Here is a 20,812-nt window from a genome sequence, read left to right as displayed (position 1 = left end):
TGCCGGATCTCTCTGCCGCAAATGTGAAAGAACCCCAAGTCCTGTGCCTTGTTGTAGCATTCCTTATTTATCACCAGGCAGATAAAGACGCAACCTTTGGATTTTAGATAAAGAGTGAAGAAGGTCACAAGTCTGGAAAGACTCAAGTGCAAAGAGTTCAGCTGTGGGCCATATTGCACATACATTCTGATAGGGGCTGTCACATTGATGTGTGGCTGGTGCTGTGTATCAGGGGAGAGTTCAGTGAATTTCTCAATGTAGGCTCGTCCATGTGTAGTTTGCTGCTAGCTCTGACAGGAAGTGCTCCCAACATGTATGCTGAGCATGTCCCTAGCCAAAAATGGGCCTGATATGCAGAAAAACTCAGTTGCCGCTTATCTATGGGCCCTTCATCAATTAAATTCTCCATAAAGTCAAGCATAAACCATCTAAGAACTAAGAGACCCACCAATCCCTCCCTGCGCATGTTTCATAGCAAATGGTTCCTCTGGAGGTGGTCGGTCACGGAGGGTAAAGGACAGTGAAATAAAAACTCAAATAATTCGGTGGACAAGGCGTGAAGACGCAGGGAGTGCACAATGCTCAAGAACACCGCTACATCACAGGTCCCCAGATACATGAGCAGATCCAGGAATAAGTAGAACAGCCTACAGCGCATGTGCATTGCTCTACAGGCACTACCACCCCACCCAAGAAAGAGCAGAGGGTGATGGTGGAGATGGAAATAGGTGTGGAAAACACCAAAGTAATCCATAATGGTGTATCAAGTATTTTCAACCTTTTTTTTTTTTTTTTTTTTTTTTTTTTTTTTCTCAGGCATGCAGTTTCTCATTAGCGAGATATGCAAAGAGGTCCGTCCCAGAAAAAGAGGACTCCCTCGCTAGTTACACAAAGTCTTCATACACAACTGATGGCCTATGCTTTGGATAGGCCATTCGTATCCGATTGTCATGGGGTCCGACACCCTGCACCCCCACCGACCAGCTGTAACGGGATAGTCCCGGTGCCGGAAGTCAACACCTGAACTACAGAGCTCCGTCCATTAGTCCTGAAAATGGGCCATCAGTTGTAAAATCTTGGACAACTCCTTTAAGTAGAGTACCTCCCCTGGTGTGCCTAGAATGAAGGCAAACCTTAACGTTGCTTACATCAGCTAAAAAAAAAATAATCAGAGCATCGCATAGATCCATATCCGTATTGAGGAGCAAGACTAGAATTTCCCTAAGGTGAAAGTGTATTCAGTTTATCCATTCACCTTGAATCTTGATGACCCAAAGGTTTTTTCCAGTTATCATCCTGGGTGCCAGTAAATATTGAATATATTTCATGGATTTTCAACAAAGTATCATCATAATCATGATGAACCACTCTGAAATGTCAGCAGAACCGGTTTTAACCTTTAGATGTCATCCGTTTGTCTTGGAACACAAGGATGTGTTCATGAACTTCTCTCTGGAGTGCCATAGCAGTGAGGCCCATGTAATTTTTACAACAAGGGCAGGTTGTATAATATCCAGCTTCCAAGTTCCCACAATTGGTGTTATGGGTCATGATGTTTTATGCAAGTGGAGTCCATCAACTTTTCTGCTTCTCCACATTTGGACATTCAACACCTTAGCAGAGCATCTCCACCGTGGACCCATTGAACCCAATGCAATTGCTGCAATTGTACCTTGATGGAATCTGTGGTGCCTAAGATATCTTGAACTCCTATGTTATAACTAGACCAGTATCTCATCGGCAGATAGGTGTTTCGGGCTGATTGTCCCCTTATCAGTGTAGAACAGAGGGAACTGGCTTAGCTGTCCTAAATTATGACTAAAGGCCTGGTTAAAAGGTTGAACATTGACTTCTAACGGGCAGCACTAGAGGCACAGCTTTCTTTCCTTTTTTGGGGAAAGAGAGCTGATTTGCATACCTTTTTTACTTTGATAAACATTCCATGGACTAAAATATTCAGTACGCCTACTAGGTGCTCTCCACTAGTTGTAATAGTACCCTCCTGGTCCAGAGGCTAAGAGAATTCATCAATCAAATATTTTAATAAATCTTATGATCCTTTTATCTTAGATTTTCACTCTCCAATTTTACTAAGAGATCGTACTCTGAGGATATCCTAGTCTATGTGCTGTTTAAAAAATTTTAGGAGGACTATTTATGCAAGTTAGCTCTTTCCAAGAAAAAAAAAAAAAAATCTTCCTCTGTTGCCCCCTGTTGGCTGTAGCTATCCTATAAGGCTACTTTCACACTAGCAGCAAGGAACTCCGGCAGGCTGTTCCGGTGGGTAAACAGCCTGTCTGATCTGTGCTGCCGCTAGTGCTCGCGTGCCCCTGGACTACCGCTTTGGCCCCATTGACTATAATGGGGGAGGGCGGAGTTCTGGCGGCAGCACAGCAAACATGCCGAGAGGCGGCCGGAATAAAAGTATGACATAGCCTATGTCAATGATCAACCTTTTACTCAGGTCTTGAGACATAACTTAGGATTGTTGCCCAGTTAGTATTTCATCTGAAGACCGGGGTGACTGCAGCTCATCAGTGCAGAACAGAGAGAACTGGCTTAGCCGGGTCATAGGCCTCTGTCAAGGATCTGGGGGAGTACTAGTTCTCCTGCTAGGGAGCACGTAGTAGGCGCAAGGGGTCGTATAGGCCATGGAATGCTTCCCCTAAAAAGTTTGCAAATAAGCACTGGTGCTACCTGTTGATGAGCAACTATCCTATTAGTCAGTGATCAACCTTTTAAACAGGCCTTGAGACATAACTTAGGATAGCTAAGCCAGTTCAGCGCTGATGAGGGTACTGCATATGAAGTACTGGCTTGTCTTAAGACCTGTTTTTAAGGTTGAACATTAACTTATAGGATAGCTACATCTAACATGCGGCACCAGAGGCTCGGTTTTCCATTCTTTCTAGTTTGCATACATAGAACTCCTATACATGTTTGAAGGGTACAATGACATCTTAAAGGTGCCATCTGTTAGTAAAATTGGCCAATAGTTCATCATTTTTACATAATTCTTCGAGTGACAATGTAATGTATTTTGCTCTTCTGCAAGCCTTCTGGACACATCTGTTACTATAATCTGACTTCTGGAAGTTTCATTTCAATTCAACTCTTGTTTGTCCTCTGAGCATGTTCTCCTTGCTCGCAAGAAATGTGTCTCTAAGGTATATTTCCGATGAAGTGATGAGGATGTGCTGGTGTTGCATCGAGTATCCTAACGACTGATGTACGGGTCTGTCGGTATAAAACCATCAACATCCACCAGGATTTGGACGTCAAAGGAACTTTATTATTCCTAGTTGTTTTGTTTTCTTAACTTGATGTTAAAATCATTTCTGTTGAAAGGAGTTGATAAAAAAATAATATTCAAGTCCTCCATGGACTTAGAGAGAAGTGAAGCTTTTCAATTACTTGTGTTGAAGCCACTAAGATCCTTCTGTCCAGGAGAACAAACTGGCACACGAGGAAGAACAAGCTGTCCCCTTAAGCTACACTTCTCCTTAAAAGTGAAGACATTATAGCAGAAAAGCAATGTTAAAAAATGCTGAAGCTCAAATTACTAATTTGCAAAAACTATTGGGTAGCCATGAGGCCATCGCTCTCAAGGAGAAGTATACAGTGATTCAACGCCATATGTGATTAGGAGCATATTCACTAATTTTATCCAGTCAAACTTTTATTTTTAGTATCCTTTTTAGGATTTCAACCATGTTCAAAATGTTATGGCCCCTCCCTTTCGTGCATTTGTACTGGTTAGAGGACATTAGTACCCTGATTGGATCTGTTGATTACCACATCCCTAAGCTGACTAAATGCATTAAGGGTTTTCCGGTGGATCCAAATGAAATAATCCTGACCAGTCAGTGGATTTGAGTGTTTGTTATCCTTTTAACAAAAAGATCACTTTCAGGAAAGAATGAGAACCCTGTAAAATTTTATGGATTTTCTTTAAAGTGTACCTCCAGTTATAAAAAGACTTTCTATAAAGAAATAGTACAGATGACTATATGAAACTTTGTAATATATCTTGTTAAAGAAAATGCTTCTGGCTGCTTTCACACGAGCGAGTTGTACACTCTGGACTTGGAGCGTGAGTATAACACAACTCCTGTCCTGAACTTCCAGCACTGCCAGGGTCACATAGCATTATACTGTTTTATGATGCTATGTAACCCTCCGCAGTGTACAACTCGCTCGTGTGAAAGCAGCCTCTGTCTGCTCTTTCTTGCTTTAAACATTGACATCTATGGAGAGGGCAGGAGGAGGCTGCTGGAAGAGAGAGACACAAACTGCAGTTCCTTAGCTCTGCTACATGTAGACCCTTTTGACTCTATTATATGTAGTAAGATGATGCTCTACCACTGTTCAGAGTGAGTTAATAAATGACTTACTAGTTGGCTGCATCCTCCTCATCCCCCCCCCCCTCCCCTTCATAAACTTTTGCGTATTAGCCTGGAGACAGAGGGTCTACTAAGAGGCTGAGTGAAAGCTCAGGAGGAAGCATAATTATTTAATAAGATATATTACAAAGTTTCTTCACCTGTACTATACATTTTTGAAAACTTCTGTATAACTGAAAGTACACATTAAGACCGTATAGTCAAATGTTGAGACAGGTGAGAATAGTAGCTAAGGCTAATCACTTCAGTCTGAGCTGCTCTTAGCTATCAGACTAGTTACTGTACCTTTTTAAATAGGATTCCAGCTGGAATGACACCTGTTGCTCAAAAGACTGGACTTTACCTATAGCAGTCACATTCTGTCTCCTGGGGGTTTGGATTCCACCAGGACTTACAGTGAGGACAAACTGGATAACTGCAAGATGGAGACAAAGGAAATATTATAAAGTACATATCAAGAGACAAGTGCACTTAACGATAGATTTCAGGGACCGAGTGATGTTTGCAAATGGATAAAGGCTTTGGTAGTCTGGCAATGGAGCAAATGGGAGATGAGACCCATCCCTGATGGGCAGAACCCAACAAGACTGCCAGAAAACTGCAAACTCGGCCAACAGACAATGAACATAATCCGCAGGAAGACAAAAAAAACTCAATGCTGGCAGCATTGAAAGGCAGAAGGACTATAGATTCCAAGCGGCACGGACACAACACAAATGGGATATTAGGAATGCAATGATTCTGGATGCAAGTGCACAGATCTTCTGCTATACCCAGCAACAAGAGAGCCAAGAACCTGAACATTTAAAGGAAGGTTAACCAATCGTCCAAAAAAAAATAATCCTCCCTAAATTAACTAGGCTGAGCAAGTTGGTCAACTGATCAGACTCGGGTGCAAAGCAGTTGCATAGCAAGTGTGCCAACAATGCTAGTAACCAGGCAAACCTGAAGCGACAGGGAAGGCCCTGTTGCTTGTGACACCAGACTGTGCCTTGTCCACAGCATCATTATTTATTTATATTTTTTTCTTTTATAAGTTGTGTTCACCACTCCTAGCTTGGTATCTGTTCAGTTTTGAAGATGTACACAAATTGACACTAATAATTAAAGGTAATGACAAAGTCATCAAAGGGGACATTTCCAGTAAATTATTTTTAGGTTTCCACAGATGCATCCTTTTGAACTGCAAGTCCTATAGATCCTTTTCAAAATGTCCTGGTTGATGGGATTCAGTTTCCTCAAGCTTTGAAATATTCATGTAATTCTTCTTTGTGTGCATTCAGTATCCCAAGTCTGAGGGTGAGGTCAGGTCAGGCAGCGAAGGGTCAGATCTGGAGATCAGGCAGAAGTCAGTACACGGGCAGACAAACAAGATAATGGCACACGTTTGCAGGACACTAAAGCACTAGAACCTTCCTACAGGAGAAGGTGCCTTAAATACCCTAAAGTGACTAAACATGGGCTGTGAACTATTAAGGTGTACCCTCTGGCCCTTTTAGGAGCTAGAGAGAGTGTGCTAAATCTATATGCAATAAGAAGCAGACCTGGCAGGGAGCAGGCCTCAGCGTGCATGGGGAGGACAGCTCAGCACTACGCCGGTGGCCCTACCTGCCCGGAAGGAGCAGAGGGAAGCTAGCGAGCATGGGCTGCTAGGGGAGCAGAGCAGGCAGACTGGTGAGCACTCTAGCAACTGTGCCTAAGATGGAGATGGCGGTGGCATGGACCACGAATGGAACAGATGAGAAAATTCGAAGAACTTGCAAGATCATCCCTTCTAACATTTGGTTCTGCAAGGAAGCTTTACTTCACCAAACCTGTTTTCCAGCATGGCAGATTTTCAGTCCGATCCTCAGATCTGAGGTTTTTATAGACTACATATACTTGGTACCACATGTCCACAGGGTCATGGTATAGAATAATTGTCAGGAGTAAGCTATATGAGCACCAGCAGACACACCACATTCGCTCCGGTAGGCAGGGTAAGCGGACGCAGTACAGAGGCACTAAAAACAGTTCTTTAAACACAAGTTCAGTGTTTATTCACACAAGCAGGTTAACAAAAACAAATGTCCCCTTAGGTTTTAAGTCCTGGTGCTCAATTCGCACCGTGCTGTGGGTACTGCGGAAGAGGGACAAGTCCAGGTGTTCGCCTACCTGTCCTCCCAGACAGGCCGCAAGCCGAACATCCAGCCACAGGCCTCACACACCACTAGTCCAGCTGTCGGCAAAGCTCGAACCGGAATATGAGGTCCGGTGCTTGACCTTACCTGGGTGTCGATCAGTCCAGCAGCACATGCTGGGAGGAAAATGCCTTCCTCTTCGCACCAGACCTTTTCACTGTGTCACATAATAAAAAAAACACATCTGCTGTGGGGATTCTCTTTGGTAGTTGGGCCTAGCGGATGCAGTATACAGGCAAAGTACACAGTTCTTAAATCAAACAGCGGTGTTTATTCACACACTGGTGTATAACAAAATGCAGATAAGCTGTATCACAAAACGCAGGTGGCTTGGTGTTTGTTCACACACAAAGAAAGTCCAACAATAAAGTCACCTTTTTTTCCTGGGTGTTAATTCACATCCTGTTAGCAGTTCAGCCTCATCAAGTCCATAGGCGATCTGAGTCCTCCAGCCCGGCTCAAACCTCAAATCCCAGCACAGCCCTCAGTTCACAGCACACAAGACTCCTGAGCTCCACTGTCAGAGGGAGGTAAATCCACCATATCTGGCAGTGCTGGCTGTTTTTTATGCCTGGCTTTACCCGGCCTGGAACATGGGGAGTAGTCACCCACCCAGCACTTTGACTACTCCCAGTAATAGCTGTCCCGGATCAGCTATTACAGCCATGCTAAATCTCAAGTTGTCAATTAGCAATACCTGCTGCTGACACATAAAATACTGGCTCTGACTTTACCGAGGCTAGGAACCTCTGTGACCCATACCTTCCACCCAAGAGGATTCCAGGTACCTTTTTACACTGCGTTTAGAAATTGCTTAGTTTTTCTGCGCCATGTTTTTCACTTCACAGCCTTTTTTGTTTTAAGGTAACATGAATTACTTCGTATTGCCTATTCTATTCAATCTTCATGCATCTTTACTACTGTTTTTTATGAATTTTGTCTTTGGTGATCCTTATTCTAGTCCGTTGGCATTCCCCTCCCTCCTTATTAACTAAGTTGCTCTCTGTATATCACTAAATAATTATCCTACTTAAAACTTAACTTTTAGTCATTATTAATTAAAATAAGTCCCACAGAAAAAAATATGTATTTTTGATAGCTGCATAGGTCAGATACAATGGACTTATGTACAATAAGACACAGGGTGAATGTACAAAATCAAGTGCTCGGATTTGGACCAAGGGTCCCACTCACGGTTTGATGATTTTTCCGTTTATGGAGATGAATCGTACCACAACAGGATAAACGTAGTGGGAAGGTCCACAAAAAACTTGATAGAAAAGTGTTAAGGTAAACGGCTCTTCTTATACAGGACAGGAAAAAGCGGATGCTGGGGAGATGGTATCCCTATCAGACTATTAAGATTCTGCCTACAAGCAGAGAGGTCTCCCGCCTAAATGCGGGAGAATCACCCCCAGAGGAAGCGACCCCACTTATCGACGGCTGTCCCTGTTCTATCCCTAAAAAATAGCTCCCAGTGTCAGTACAGCCAATAATAAAGTTGTTTTAAATTCAACTTTATTATTGGCTGTACTGACACTGGGAGCTATTTTTTAGGGATAGAACAACAGGGACAGCCGTCGATAAGTGGGGTCGCTTCCTCTGGGGGTGATTCTCCCGCATTTAGGCGGGAGACCTCTCCGCTTGTAGGCAGAATCTTAATAGTCTGATAGGGATACCATCTCCCCAGCACCCGCTTTTTCCTGTCCTGTATAAGAAGAGCCGTTTACCTTAACACTTTTCTATCAAGTTTTTTGTGGACCTTCCCACTACGTTTATCCTGTTGTGGTACGATTCATCTCCATAAACGGAAAAATCATCAAACCGTGAGTGGGACCCTTGGTCCAAATCCGAGCACTTGATTTTGTACATTCACCCTGTGTCTTATTGTACATAAGTCCATTGTATCTGACCTATGCAGCTATCAAAAATACATATTTTTTCTGTGGGACTTATTTTAATTAATAATGACTAAAAGTTAAGTTTTAAGTAGGATAATTATTCAGTGATATACAGTTTATATTCCTACATCATACACATTTTTTCTACTGTGAATTTTTTTTTTTTTTTAAGTTGCTCTCTGCTAGAATGGCAGTATCATGGACCGAGGTCTGTCTCACATCTTCCTGGCTCTGCAGTGCGGAGCTGGGGTCGCGTCCGTTCTTGATAATTGTGGCGTTGTGTGTTATCTCTGCTTCTCGGACGCTAGTGTCTTTATGCACTGGTATCTTTGCTTTCTGGCATGTACACTTTTTGGAATGTGTATTTTTGTAATGCATACCAATGTGAAAATGGTATGGTCCTCTGCTCCCTTCTTCCCAAAACAACTAAAGACTTGCCCACAGGTTGTGTGTGGTATTACACCTTAACCCCATTCACTTCAGTGGAACTAAGTTGCAATACCAGGCACAGCCATGGACACGGGTGGCGCTGTTTCTGGAAGAAAGCGGCTAATCTCAGTACTCTCTTTCAAAAAAACTTAGGATTCAGTAAGTTCTGCATTGCCGTTAACCCCATTCTTTCACTTCTTTTCAAGGTGGAAGGTGCTTCATACCTGGGGTCATTTGTATGGAAGACACAGAAATCTGGTTTGTGGAGCAGACCTCGAGGTGAGAACGTGCTGGATGGGGGAGCGCCATTCTATTGCACATACAGGACCGCGGATGGAAAGTACATGGCTGTGGGTGCCATTGAGCCCCAGTTCTATAAAGAATTATTGAAGGGTAAGTTATTAAATCCTATAAATGTGATTTGCAGTAAGTTTGCTATAGGTTGTTATCTGTACCTATGGTATGGATGTAAACCTGTAACAGGCGTTATTCATCTTCTATCATTTTCAGAATATGCTAGGAGTGGTGTGTTGTTTTTATTTGTAACATACAGTATGACAGACTGATAAGGTCACAGCACCCCTTGTGGTCAGGTATGGTATAGAGAATAACACTTAGCAATTGTTTTGCAACCATTTCCCCCCTTTGTTCTGATATATCTACATATTTTAAAATAGGAGTCAACTTTGCAAAAAGTCTTGATAAAACATATTGCAACTATTTGTATGTTGTTCATATGTAAATATGTATTCCTTTGCTTCTTCTTGCTAACCTATCTGTGAGCACTGTACTTGCTGCAGATTATAGTGTTTTTCCCTGAGGCATCTTCTTGGTTGCATTTTTTTTCTCCCAGAATTGCTAAAAGGGGGGCACAAGCTCACAATGAGAGAAGGGGGAGAAAGCAGCTCCATAGCACCCTAAGCACAGAGCTTGTAGTTTCAGAGGTAACACCCAGTGAGCACACAGCTTGCAGCTTCATAGGTAACACACACACTGAGCTCAGAGCTCGTAGCTTTGCGGGTAATACACACAGAGCTCGTAGCTTTGCGGGTAACCCACACTGAGCTCAGAGCTCGTAGCTTTGCGGGTAACCCACACTGAGCTCAGAGCTCGTAGCTTTGCGGGTAACCCACACTGAGCTCAGAGCTCGTAGCTTTGCGGGTAACATACACTGAGCTCAGAGCTCGTAGCTTTGCGGGTAACCCACACTGAGCTCAGAGCTCGTAGCTTTGCGGGTAACCCACACTGAGCTCAGAGCTCGTAGCTTTGCGGGTAACCCACACTGAGCTCAGAGCTCGTAGCTTTGCGGGTAACATACACTGAGCTCAGAGCTCGTAGCTTTGCGGGTAACACACACTGAACTCAGAGCTCGTAGCTTTGCGGGTAACACACACTGAGCTCAGAGCTCGTAGCTTGGCGGGTAACACGCTCGTAGCTGGCCGCTCTGCGACATCTCTGCTCTAATTGCTACTACTTATGCTTTACTTATATCGTGGGATGAAACAGGAAATAGGAATATCCCCAACATGCCTAGAAAGTTGTGCCAAATATATATATATATATATATATATATATATATATATATATATATATATATATATATATATATATATTTATAAAAAAATATTACAGCGACCTCCGATGTGTATTTTTATTTTTTTCCTTTCCGTCAGGGGTTCTGCAGTCAAAAATACTGGTTTCACTGTGGAAATCTGCAAGAAACGTATTAAAACTCAACTGATCACTAGGTGTCCTGCTCTGGGACCTCCAGGCAATCAAGAGAAGGGAGGTCCCAGTGTGACCCATGTGAATGGTGCGCTCCATTCTCTTCTATGGGACTACCAAGTACAGTGCTTGCTGCAGTCCCATCGAAGTTACTGGAGTGGTAGTCACTCATGCACTCCATTCTTATGAGGGCACTGTTGTGATAGTGTGTAAGTATTGTTAGTAGAAACTCCCTTAAAGAGGTGCACACCTCTCCTCCTCACTTTTGAAATGTAATGAGCTAAGAGAAGGTCACCAAAAATTGCACACATTTGACGGTGTCCTAATGTGCATTTTGCCAAAAAATTGACCGAACCACATACAGTAGATGAGTGAGGGCCTCAGTGTTAGATGAGAATCTTAGGCTCGCTATTCTAGATGCTCAGGTATCCAGGGAATTCACAACCCAGGACTTTGCATAGATTGCAGCAGAGTGTCTCAGAGAAGGCAAACTTCCGATGACATGAAATGTGCAATGTCTCCTTTCCTGAGTACAGAAGATAAGGAGCTCTGTGTAAAATGTCAGCCGGGTCATAGTAAATGACATTAGCTGACTTTTACCTGCTTCAGTAATGAATGATGGGAGATAAAAGCCGCTCGCTCATCTCTGGTATATAGGATTGTGCTGCGTGATTGCCTCCTGGTAAGTAAACACTTGAGTGCTCAGAGTCCACATCACCGCTAATGTAGTCGTGCCGAGTGACAATGGAATTGTGTTAAGATGGTAGAAGGGACATATTCTTCATGTTGTCATGTCAGGTACCAAGGTGTGTGCCTATTGCTTACTAAGATTGTCTATGGACAAAATATACTGGGCGGATTGTGCACCTAAAATATGCAACATGCGCTGGAAAAATAAATTACACAGATTTTAGGGCATGATGATTTCAAGGCCAACCTGCTCTCAGTAGGGGAAAAAATTGAGCACTTGCAATGAAATGTAACTGTATAGCTGGGCAAGGCATAAGGATTCTTATTCCCACCATTGAGACTTTGCAGAGGAGGACTTTAAGGGGTTGTCCAGGACTTTACTATTGATGGCTTATCCGCAGGGAATCCTTCTTTAAAAGGGAGTCTGTCAGCAGTATTGAACATGCTAAACTGCAGAGTAGGACTGGGCAGAGCAGGACAAATGTACTTTATGTGGGGCTTTTATTATCAGGAGTAGTGATAATATAATGTTTTATTCTGCCAGGTTCTGCTCCTGCAAGTGTTCTCTGCATTGAGCTCCTTCACATCCCCCCTCCCTTCTGCTCTGAGTGACAACTGTAGTGGTCACCTGGTTGGATGTCACAGCTGTCACTCAGAGGGGAGGGGTTGTGAAGCAGTTCAGGGCAGAGAGCACTTCGTTGTCAGGCTCCACCTCCTCCTGGACACTTGCAGGAGCAGAGTCTGGCAGAATAAAACTTCATATTTTCACTACTCCTGATGAGAAAAGCTCCACAAAAAGTATGTTAACCCTGCTCTCCCAAGCCCCTACCTACTGCTGTCAGCAGATTACTATGGTCAAAACTGCTGACAGATTCCTGTTAAAGGGTATAGCTGAGTATTTTATACTGATGACCTATCCTCTGGATAGGTCATCAGTAACTGATAGGTGGGGAAGTCTGACTCCCGGCACCCCATCTTATCAGCTTTTTGAAGAGGCCACGACACTGCGTGCCGCAGACTCCTCGCGGCTTACCAAACACTGCACCTTCCGTTGGATAGAGACTGTGCTTGGTATTGCAGCTTAGCCTCCTTCACATAAGCACTATGAACAGGAACTAAAAGATCTAAAGGGTTAGCCACTCGCCTAGGGGAACATTTTATGTCAGTAAATGGAATGCACTCGTAGCGTTTCCTAATCTTTCTATCTAGTTTGTTTCTCAAGTTGCCTAAAAAATTTTGGCAACTAGTTTTACAGTGGATCTGCCCCAAAAAATCTACATCACCAAGCATTCGGAACCTTGCAGATTTGCATTTCAGTCGTTGAAGTAAAATTTGGAACCCGCATGGGTCGCTCCTTGTCAGATACTAACCCATAACCAGTAGCCACAGGGCCACCAGGGCTAATGTTGTGCATCACACAGCCTTGTCCTGAAGTGACCTCCATGAGCCATCCTGGGAGGAGAAGTTTATTTTCCCTCTTCGGTGTGTTCAGTTGTCGGTGCTTTTTACAGTAACCGCTGGCCTCCGCTAATTTTCTGATTTAATCTCCCTACCGGCATTTACAGCCTTAATCATTTTCCGCCCGGTATCCTATTGTGTCCGACCCCAGAGACAAAATGATTTGCCTGTTTTGCAGCAATAAATCCACTTTTATGTCGGTGGAGTAATTGGGTGTCAGTGTGAAGTTAATACATATGATTCATCGTTATCTTGCTGGAACACTACATGTTAGATGGCTTTGTAGCAGCAGCCTGCCCGCCGGGACGGCAGGATTACCATGTACCTCCTTGTTCTTCTACTTAACGGTTGCATTAAGAAGCCTTTATACTGGTCCTCTTGGATCTGAATGCTGAGTGCCTTCTCATCGGCATAAACATACAGTGCATCCAGAAAGTCCTCAGACCCTTTCACTTTTTTCACATTTTGTTATCTTGCAGCCTTCTGCTAAAATAAAAAATTCAATCTGCAATCAATACCCCATAATGAGAAAAAGAAAATTTCTCGTGAATGTACATATTCAGATCCTTTGGTGTAAAACAAAAAATGTAGCTCTGGGGGCCAACCACTTCTCTTGATCATATTTGAGATGTTTCTACACCTTGAGTAAATTCAGTGGATTAGACAGGATTGGGAAAGACACATGCCCTGTCTGTAAGATCTCACAGCTGACAATGTATATCGGAGCGAACTCCAAGCCATGAGGAGGAAAGCACTTTGGAGCTCAGAGACAGGATTGTGTGGAGGCAGAGATCAGCCCAGAAAAATCCAGTCTTTTCCCATTAATCTGCACTCAATACCCCATAATGAGAAATTGAGAACAGAGTGTTAGAAATCTTTGCTAAACTAACAAAAAAAAATACAATCTTGCATTGACATAAATATTGAGCCCCTTTACTCAGAACTTAGTTGTTGAAGCCCCTTTGGCAGTGATTACCGCCTGGGGGAATGATACCTCGAGGTCTGCACACCTGGATTTGGGGATTTTCCACCATTCTCTGTAGATCCTCTCCGGCTCTGTCAGGTTGGATGAGGGCCGTCGGAGGACAGACATTTTCAGGTCTCTCCAGAGATGTTCCATTGGGTACAGGTCAGGGTTCTGGCTTGGACACTGAAGGACCTTCACAGAGTTGTCCCTAAGCCTCTTCTGTGTTGTCTTGGCTGTGTGCTTAGGGTCATTGTCTTGTTTGACCCAGTCTGAGGTCCGGAGCTCTGGATCAAATTTTCATTAAGAATTTCTCGGTACTTTGCTCCATTCAGCTTTCCCTCCACCCTGACCAGTCTCCCTGTCCCCCCAGCATGACTCTGCCACCACCATGCTTCACTGTGGGGATGGTATTGGGCAGGTGATGGGCAGTGCCTGGTTTCCTCCAGACATGATGCTTAGAACTGAGGCCTAAAAGTTCCATCAGCCCAGAGAATGTGTGTGTGTTTGTTTATTTTCCTCACCATCTGAGAGTCCCTTTGGGTTCTTTTGGTAAACTCCAGGTGGCTTTTATGTGTCTTCTACTGAGGAGAAGCTTATTTCTGACTATTCCATAAAGCCCAGATTTGTGGAGTGTTGCCGTGATGGTCAACCTTCTGGAAGTTTCTCCCATCTGCACACAGGATCTTTGGAGCTCTCAGCCAGAGTGACCATTGGGTTCTTGGTCACCTCTCTTACCAAGACTAGAGATGAGCGAACTTCTGTTTTAAGTTCGGCGTCTAAAGTTCGGCTTCCGGTTAGCGGAGAATCCCGATCTGGAACCGGATATGGATTCCGACTTCCGTTGTGGTCCGTGGTAGCGGAATCAATAATCGGCCATTATTGATTCCGCTACCACGGACCACAACGGAAGTCGGAATCCATATCCGGTTCCAGATCGGGATTCTCCGCTAACCGGAAGCCGAACTTTAGACGCCGAACTTAAAACAGAAGTTCGCTCATCTCTAACCAAGACCCTTCCCCCCCTCCCCTTAGAAAAGAGAGAGACCTTATTTAGACAGGGCTGTGTCTTTCCAGATCATGTCTAATCCACTGAATTTACCACAGGTGACTCCAGATATAGAAACATTTCAAAAATGATTGAGGAATGGTAGGCACCAGTGGGAAATTTCTATTGTTACAGCACAGGGTCTGAATAATTTTCGTTTTTCCTTTTTTAATGAATTTGCAAAAATTTTAAAAACTGTTTTCAGTTCTCATTATGGGGTATTGATTTTAGATTTTTTTTTTATTTTTGCACAGGGACACAACGTAACAAAAAGGTCTGAAGACTGAGTGCATTGTATAACATGGAAGGATTGGGGGAGGGGGTTCAGACCACTGAAAGAAGAGTGTGACTGTCTCGCAGCGGTCACGTGCAGCACATTCTTCATACGCAGAAGTATTCTCCTCACAGGGGTCACACATCGTGCAGCACACATACAACTTGTGACTTGTGCAGAGACTATAGTTTTACGTCTGGAATTTCTTTTGTTTTATGGTAAAAATTTCTGAGCCAGAGGGTCAGGGGTCCCATCCCATCCCTGCAGAGTCAGGCCAGTACATTCCCACCAGTAGTAGATGGAGGTGAAGGAGACCTGAGGGTGGTATCATCCCCTCAATGTGTGTGGTAGTCCTCGGTGGGGAGATGAAGTTGCAGAGTGCAGTTGTCAGAGATGGAGGTAATGAGTGCCATTGCTATATATCCACTGGATATGTGCCCGCCAAGTCCATTACCAGTGCTATATGCCTGGTTATGCGATGGTCTTGCTACCCTGAGCAGACGGGTATTGGCTATTATCTTCTCTCCCATCCGATCAATACAGGATACATGTTTAAAGAGGACCTGTCCCCTCTCCTGACGTGTCTATTTTATTAACTACTTGCATTCCCCATGTGATAACAATTCTGGAGCATATATCCTTATCACTCTGTGTTGTGCCGTTCCTCTGTTATCCCTACCATAAGTTGAAGAACAATTTGCCAACTGGGTGTTACCAGGTATGTGACACTATCCCAGGGATGGGCAAACTGCAGCTCTCCAGCTGTTGTAAAACTACAACTCCCAGTATGCCCAGTCTGCCTACAGCTATCAGTCTACAGCAGGGCATGATGAGATTTGTAGTTTTAGAACAGCTGGAGAGGCGCCGCAGCTTGCCCATCCCTGCACTATCCGATCAGTGCTTCCAGTGTCAGACTGTTCAGACACCCCCCCCCCCCCCCCCCAACTGGTAGCACCCCTCTGGACCTTTATATTCATTCATAAACCTCCAGCAGGAATGATGGAGGAATGGCACAATGAAGGAGTCCTGACAATAGATGCTCCAGAATTGTTATTACACAGGGAATACAAGGTGAAGGAGAGCACACTGTGCGTGAGCGGCTGCTCTCTATTCACGTCGGGGGCCCCTTTCTGGAGATAGGTGCAGGTCCCAGAGGTGGGACATTGATGGCGTATCCTACTGATGAGCCAACAGCTTCAAAGCCAACTGGTCTCTAAGGTGTCCTGCCTCAGTCATAGAGGCAGAGCGTATAAATGGACAGGTCCTCTGAATTCATCTGAAGACCATGCAAGGGGTTAATGAGCTGTATCACTTTTGGCCGGAGTCTCCAACTGTAGTGCCCACTAGTGTATACCTCCCCGATGGTGACCCCTGTGTACACAGACTGGGTGCGTTTTAAAGCTGCTTCATAACACCTCTAACGAATTAGGTCCCTGTTACAGGGATGGCCAACCTGAGGCTCTCCAGCTGTTGCAAAACTACAACTCCCAGCATGCCCACACTGCTTATAGCTATCAGTCTATAGCAAAGCATGGTTGGAGTTGTAGTTTTACAACAGCTGAAGAGCCACAATTTAAAGGGCTTCTGTCACCCCACTAAACTTTTTTTTTTTTTGCTTACTTATAATCCCTACACTGCGATTTATGCCTACATAATCTAATTAATCATTTTGGTCCTGTAGATTTTGTTAAAAACATGCTTTTAAAATATGCAAATTACCTTGCTACCAGCAAGTAGGGCGGCTACTTGCTGGTAGCAGTCGCATCCTCCGATCCTAAAGACGCCCCCTCCGCATGACAGGGCCAGGGAACGGAATCGTTCTCTGCTGGCCCTGCCTGTTTGCATTCAAAATCTGACGCCTGCGCTGCGGCCGTACCTGTCTTCAATCGGCGCAGGCGCACTGAGAGGCGGCCGCTCCATCCTCAATGCGCCTGCGCCGGGTGTAGATGTGACGTCATCGGCGCATTGAGGATGGAGCGGCCGAGCGAGCGGCCGCCTCTCAGTGCGCCTGCGCCGATTGAAGACAGGTACGGCCGCAGCGCAGGCGCCAGATTTTGGCTCATCAGTAGCAAGGTAATTGTAGCAAGGTAATTTGCATATTTTAAAAGCATGTTTTTAACAAAATCTACAGGACCAAAATGATTGATTAGATCATGTAGGCATAAATCGCAGTGTAGGGATTATAAGTAAGCAAAAAAAAAAGTTTAGTGGGGTGACAGAAGCCCTTTAAAGGAATTTTCTGAGAATTTTGAATTAATGACCTATACTCCAGATAGGTCGTCAGGATACGATCAGTGGGGGTCCGACACCTGCGACCACCGCCGATCAGCTGTTTGAGAAGGTAGCGGCGCTCCTGTGGCCATGTGACGTCACGGTTATTGTCCCATTTATGTGAATGAGGCTAAGCTGCTATACTAAGCATAGCCGCTATCAAATGAACGGAGCTGTGCTTGGTGAGGGTCCCCACAATCAGATACTGATGTGATGACCTATCCAGAGGATAGGTCATTGTGTAGTAGTCTCGGAAAACCCTTTTATTCTCTGTATAACTGAAAAATTCTGCAACTTTCTAATAGACTGTTTCAGTTCTTCTCCATTTTCAAGATGTCTGTTAGTGATTAAGAACACTTGTTTCCATTTATAGACATTAATCCTGTTCCATAGCTAGTCCTGCTCTCAGCTGAGTAGTTGTATCCAGTCTAGACAATGCTCTGTGAGCTAAACAGCCCGGACTCCAGACTGATACATTGTAACAAACTAGCAGAGTTGTATCCAGTCTAGACAATGCTCTGTGAGCTAAACAGCCCGGACTCCAGACTGATACATTGTAACAAACTAGCACAGTTGTATCCAGTCTAGACAATGCTCTGTGAGCTAAACAGCCTGGACTCCAGACTGATACATTGTAACAAACTAGCAGAGTTGTATCCAGTCTAGACAATGCTCTGTGAGCTAAACAGCCTGGAGTCCAGACTGATACATTGTAACAAACTAGCAGAGTTGTATCCAGTCTAGACAATGCTCTGTGAGCTAAACAGCCCGGACTCCAGACTGATACATTGTAACAAACTAGCACAGTTGTATCCAGTCTAGACAATGCTCTGTGAGCTAAACAGCCTGGACTCCAGACTGATACATTGTAACAAACTAGCAGAGTTGTATCCAGTCTAGACAATGCTCTGTGAGCTAAACAGCCTGGACTCCAGACTGATACATTGTAACAAACTAGCACAGTCGTATCCAGTCTAGACAATGCTCTGTGAGCTAAACAGCCCGGACTCCAGACTGATACATTGTAACAAACTAGCACAGTTGTATCCAGTCTAGACAATGCTCTGTGAGCTAAACAGCCTGGAGTCCAGACTGATACATTGTAACAAACTAGTACAGTTGTATCCAGGCTAGACAATGCTCTGTGCGCTAAACAGCCCGGACTCCAGACTGATACATTGTAACAAAGAGAGACCTGTGCAGCTGCTGCTGAAGTACATGAAATGAAGTATATAGTAAATGTAATTATAGAAATGACCGTATCATCCTCTTCTCCCCAGGACTTGACCTCAATTCCTCCGACCTTCCCAACCAGATGAGTCTTTCTGATTGGCCCAAAATGAAGGATAAATTTGCTGAAAAGTTTTTGGAGAAGACGCAGGAGCAGTGGTGTCAGATTTTTGATGGCACGGATGCGTGCGTGACGCCGGTCTTATCCTTTGACGATGTCGCATTGCATGAGCACAATAGAGAGCGAGGATCTTTCTTCTCTAATGATGATGGGGAGCTGAGTCCGCGGCCTGCCCCACTTCTCTCCAGGACCCCCGCTGCTCCTTCTTCCAGCAGAGATCCTTTGGTCGGGGAACACACACGTGAAGTGCTGGCAGAATACGGCTTTAGCGCTAAAGAAATTTCTGATCTTCAGTCTTCTAGGGTGATTGCCTGTAGTAACCCAAAATCACAGCTGTAACCTGATGTCCCGGGAGAGGCGAGCAGCCGTGTCACTTAAATCTAATTTGTTTCTCATTAGTGTTGATTTTTGTAATATAATATACAAAATGTAAAATTTGTTTCTAAAATGACATATTAAAATCTGTATTTTTCTAAGGTTCTGGTTTTATGTTTCTTTTTGCCATAGGAATGCATTGAGTGAAATGATTCTTTATTCTGCCACTAGGGGGAGCTCACTGCCTATGATTTATTTAACGTCAATGAGGGCAGCAAAAATTTCCTATGCAGTGAGCTCCCCCTGCTGGTGGCTGCAGCATATTTAAAAATTATGTTACGTTGACTTTATTCTCTCCATGGCTGCTACACGCTTCCTCTTTCCCCTTTGTATATGTGAGCTGTGCTGTACACCCACAGTTACCCCGCACTCCTGTGTTTTGCTGTGCACCTTCTTCTCCTCTTAGTCAACATTTACGAAGATTTGAGGGCACGGAAGAGCCAGTGAAAAATCAAAGGTGATAAATGGGGAAAATGTCCCTTGCTTGTACACCCTAGACCTACCACGATATCCTGTATTAATCCATTTTCACCCTAGACTACCAGGGATAATTGATATCTTTATCACCCTAGACCACCAGGGATATTGAGTATTACTGCTACATTACTAGAAGACCTCAAGGAATATTATAAGAATATACCCTATATTATTAGCACATTATCTCCCTGTATATTGCTACTAAACCCTTCATCTCCCTAGACCACCAGGGGTATTGATATATAGGAAAATGACCCTTGCTTGTACACAGGGGTGAGCTCACAGGTCAGGGAAAAATTGTGTAATTTTGCCGTGATTTGAGTAAAATTGCATCTCTGTGACTTTTTGCATCTCTGTGCCATTTTGCATCAATTTTGTACACCATTTTTTGCAATGTGTGAACGAAGACCCTCCGTAAAAGAAAAACTGGTTTCTCCAAGTGCACATGCTCCTTTTCCTTGCTGCTGTAATGCAGCCTTGGATGGCCACCAGCTGCCTATTCTGGACAGATGACTGACAGTTAGTGCGGGCAAGGTCAAAGATACAGAGAGAAAAGGCATTCCTGCGCAGGCGCAGAATTGACTGTGGACTGAGAGCAGCAGGGGCAAAAGACGAGGAATCCTATCTGTGCGTGTGTGACTACAGAAACCGGTATCCACAGATGGACACAGCCTCCGTCAACAGAAACCAGAAGCAAAATGGCACATGGGCAACAGGTCCTGTGATGGCACATGGGCAACAGGTCCTGTGATGGCACATGGGCAACAGGTCCTGTGATGGCACATGGGCAACAGGTCCTGTGATGGCACATGGGCAACAGGTCCTGTGATGGCACATGGGCAACAGGTCCTGTGATGGCACATGGGCAACAGGTCCTGTGATGGCACATGGGCAACAGGTCCTGTGATGGCACATGGGCAACAGGTCCTGTGATGGCACATGGGCAACAGGTCCTGTGATGGCACATGGGCAACAGGTCCTGTGATGGCACATGGGCAACAGGTCCTGTGATGGCACATGGGCAACAGGTCCTGTGATGGCACATGGGCAACAGGTCCTGTGATGGCACATGGGCAACAGGTCCTGTGATGGCACATGGGCAACAGGTCCTGTGATGGCACATGGGCAACAGGTCCTGTGATGGCACATGGGCAACAGGTCCTGTGATGGCACATGGGCAACAGGTCCTGTGATGGCACATGGGCAACAGGTCCTGTGATGGCACATGGGCAACAGGTCCTGTGATGGCACATGAAAGAAGAAATA

The 20,812-nt window shown here is 44.5% G+C and overlaps 1 protein-coding gene across 4 annotated transcripts in view; it reads left to right on the top strand.

Moving 5' to 3' along the window:
* The window catches only part of AMACR (alpha-methylacyl-CoA racemase), a 51,953-nt gene extending 32,781 nt beyond the window's left edge, over nucleotides 1–19,172 (top strand). For all 4 annotated transcript variants that reach the window (XM_044292677.1, XM_044292678.1, XM_044292680.1 and 1 more), the window contains 2 exons: nucleotides 9,120–9,306; nucleotides 18,624–19,172. In XM_044292677.1, coding sequence (XP_044148612.1) covers nucleotides 9,120–9,306; nucleotides 18,624–19,033 — 597 coding nt within the window. In that variant the 3' untranslated portion in view covers nucleotides 19,034–19,172. The remainder of the gene's footprint in view (nucleotides 1–9,119; nucleotides 9,307–18,623) is intronic.
* Nucleotides 19,173–20,812: the final 1,640 nt, after the last annotated feature.

Source organism: Bufo gargarizans, chromosome 1 (genome assembly GCF_014858855.1).
Source record: "Bufo gargarizans isolate SCDJY-AF-19 chromosome 1, ASM1485885v1, whole genome shotgun sequence".
Lineage (NCBI taxonomy): Eukaryota > Metazoa > Chordata > Amphibia > Anura > Bufonidae > Bufo > Bufo gargarizans.
Note: the sequence above shows the minus strand (reverse complement) of the source record. Positions and strands in the feature narration are given on the sequence as shown.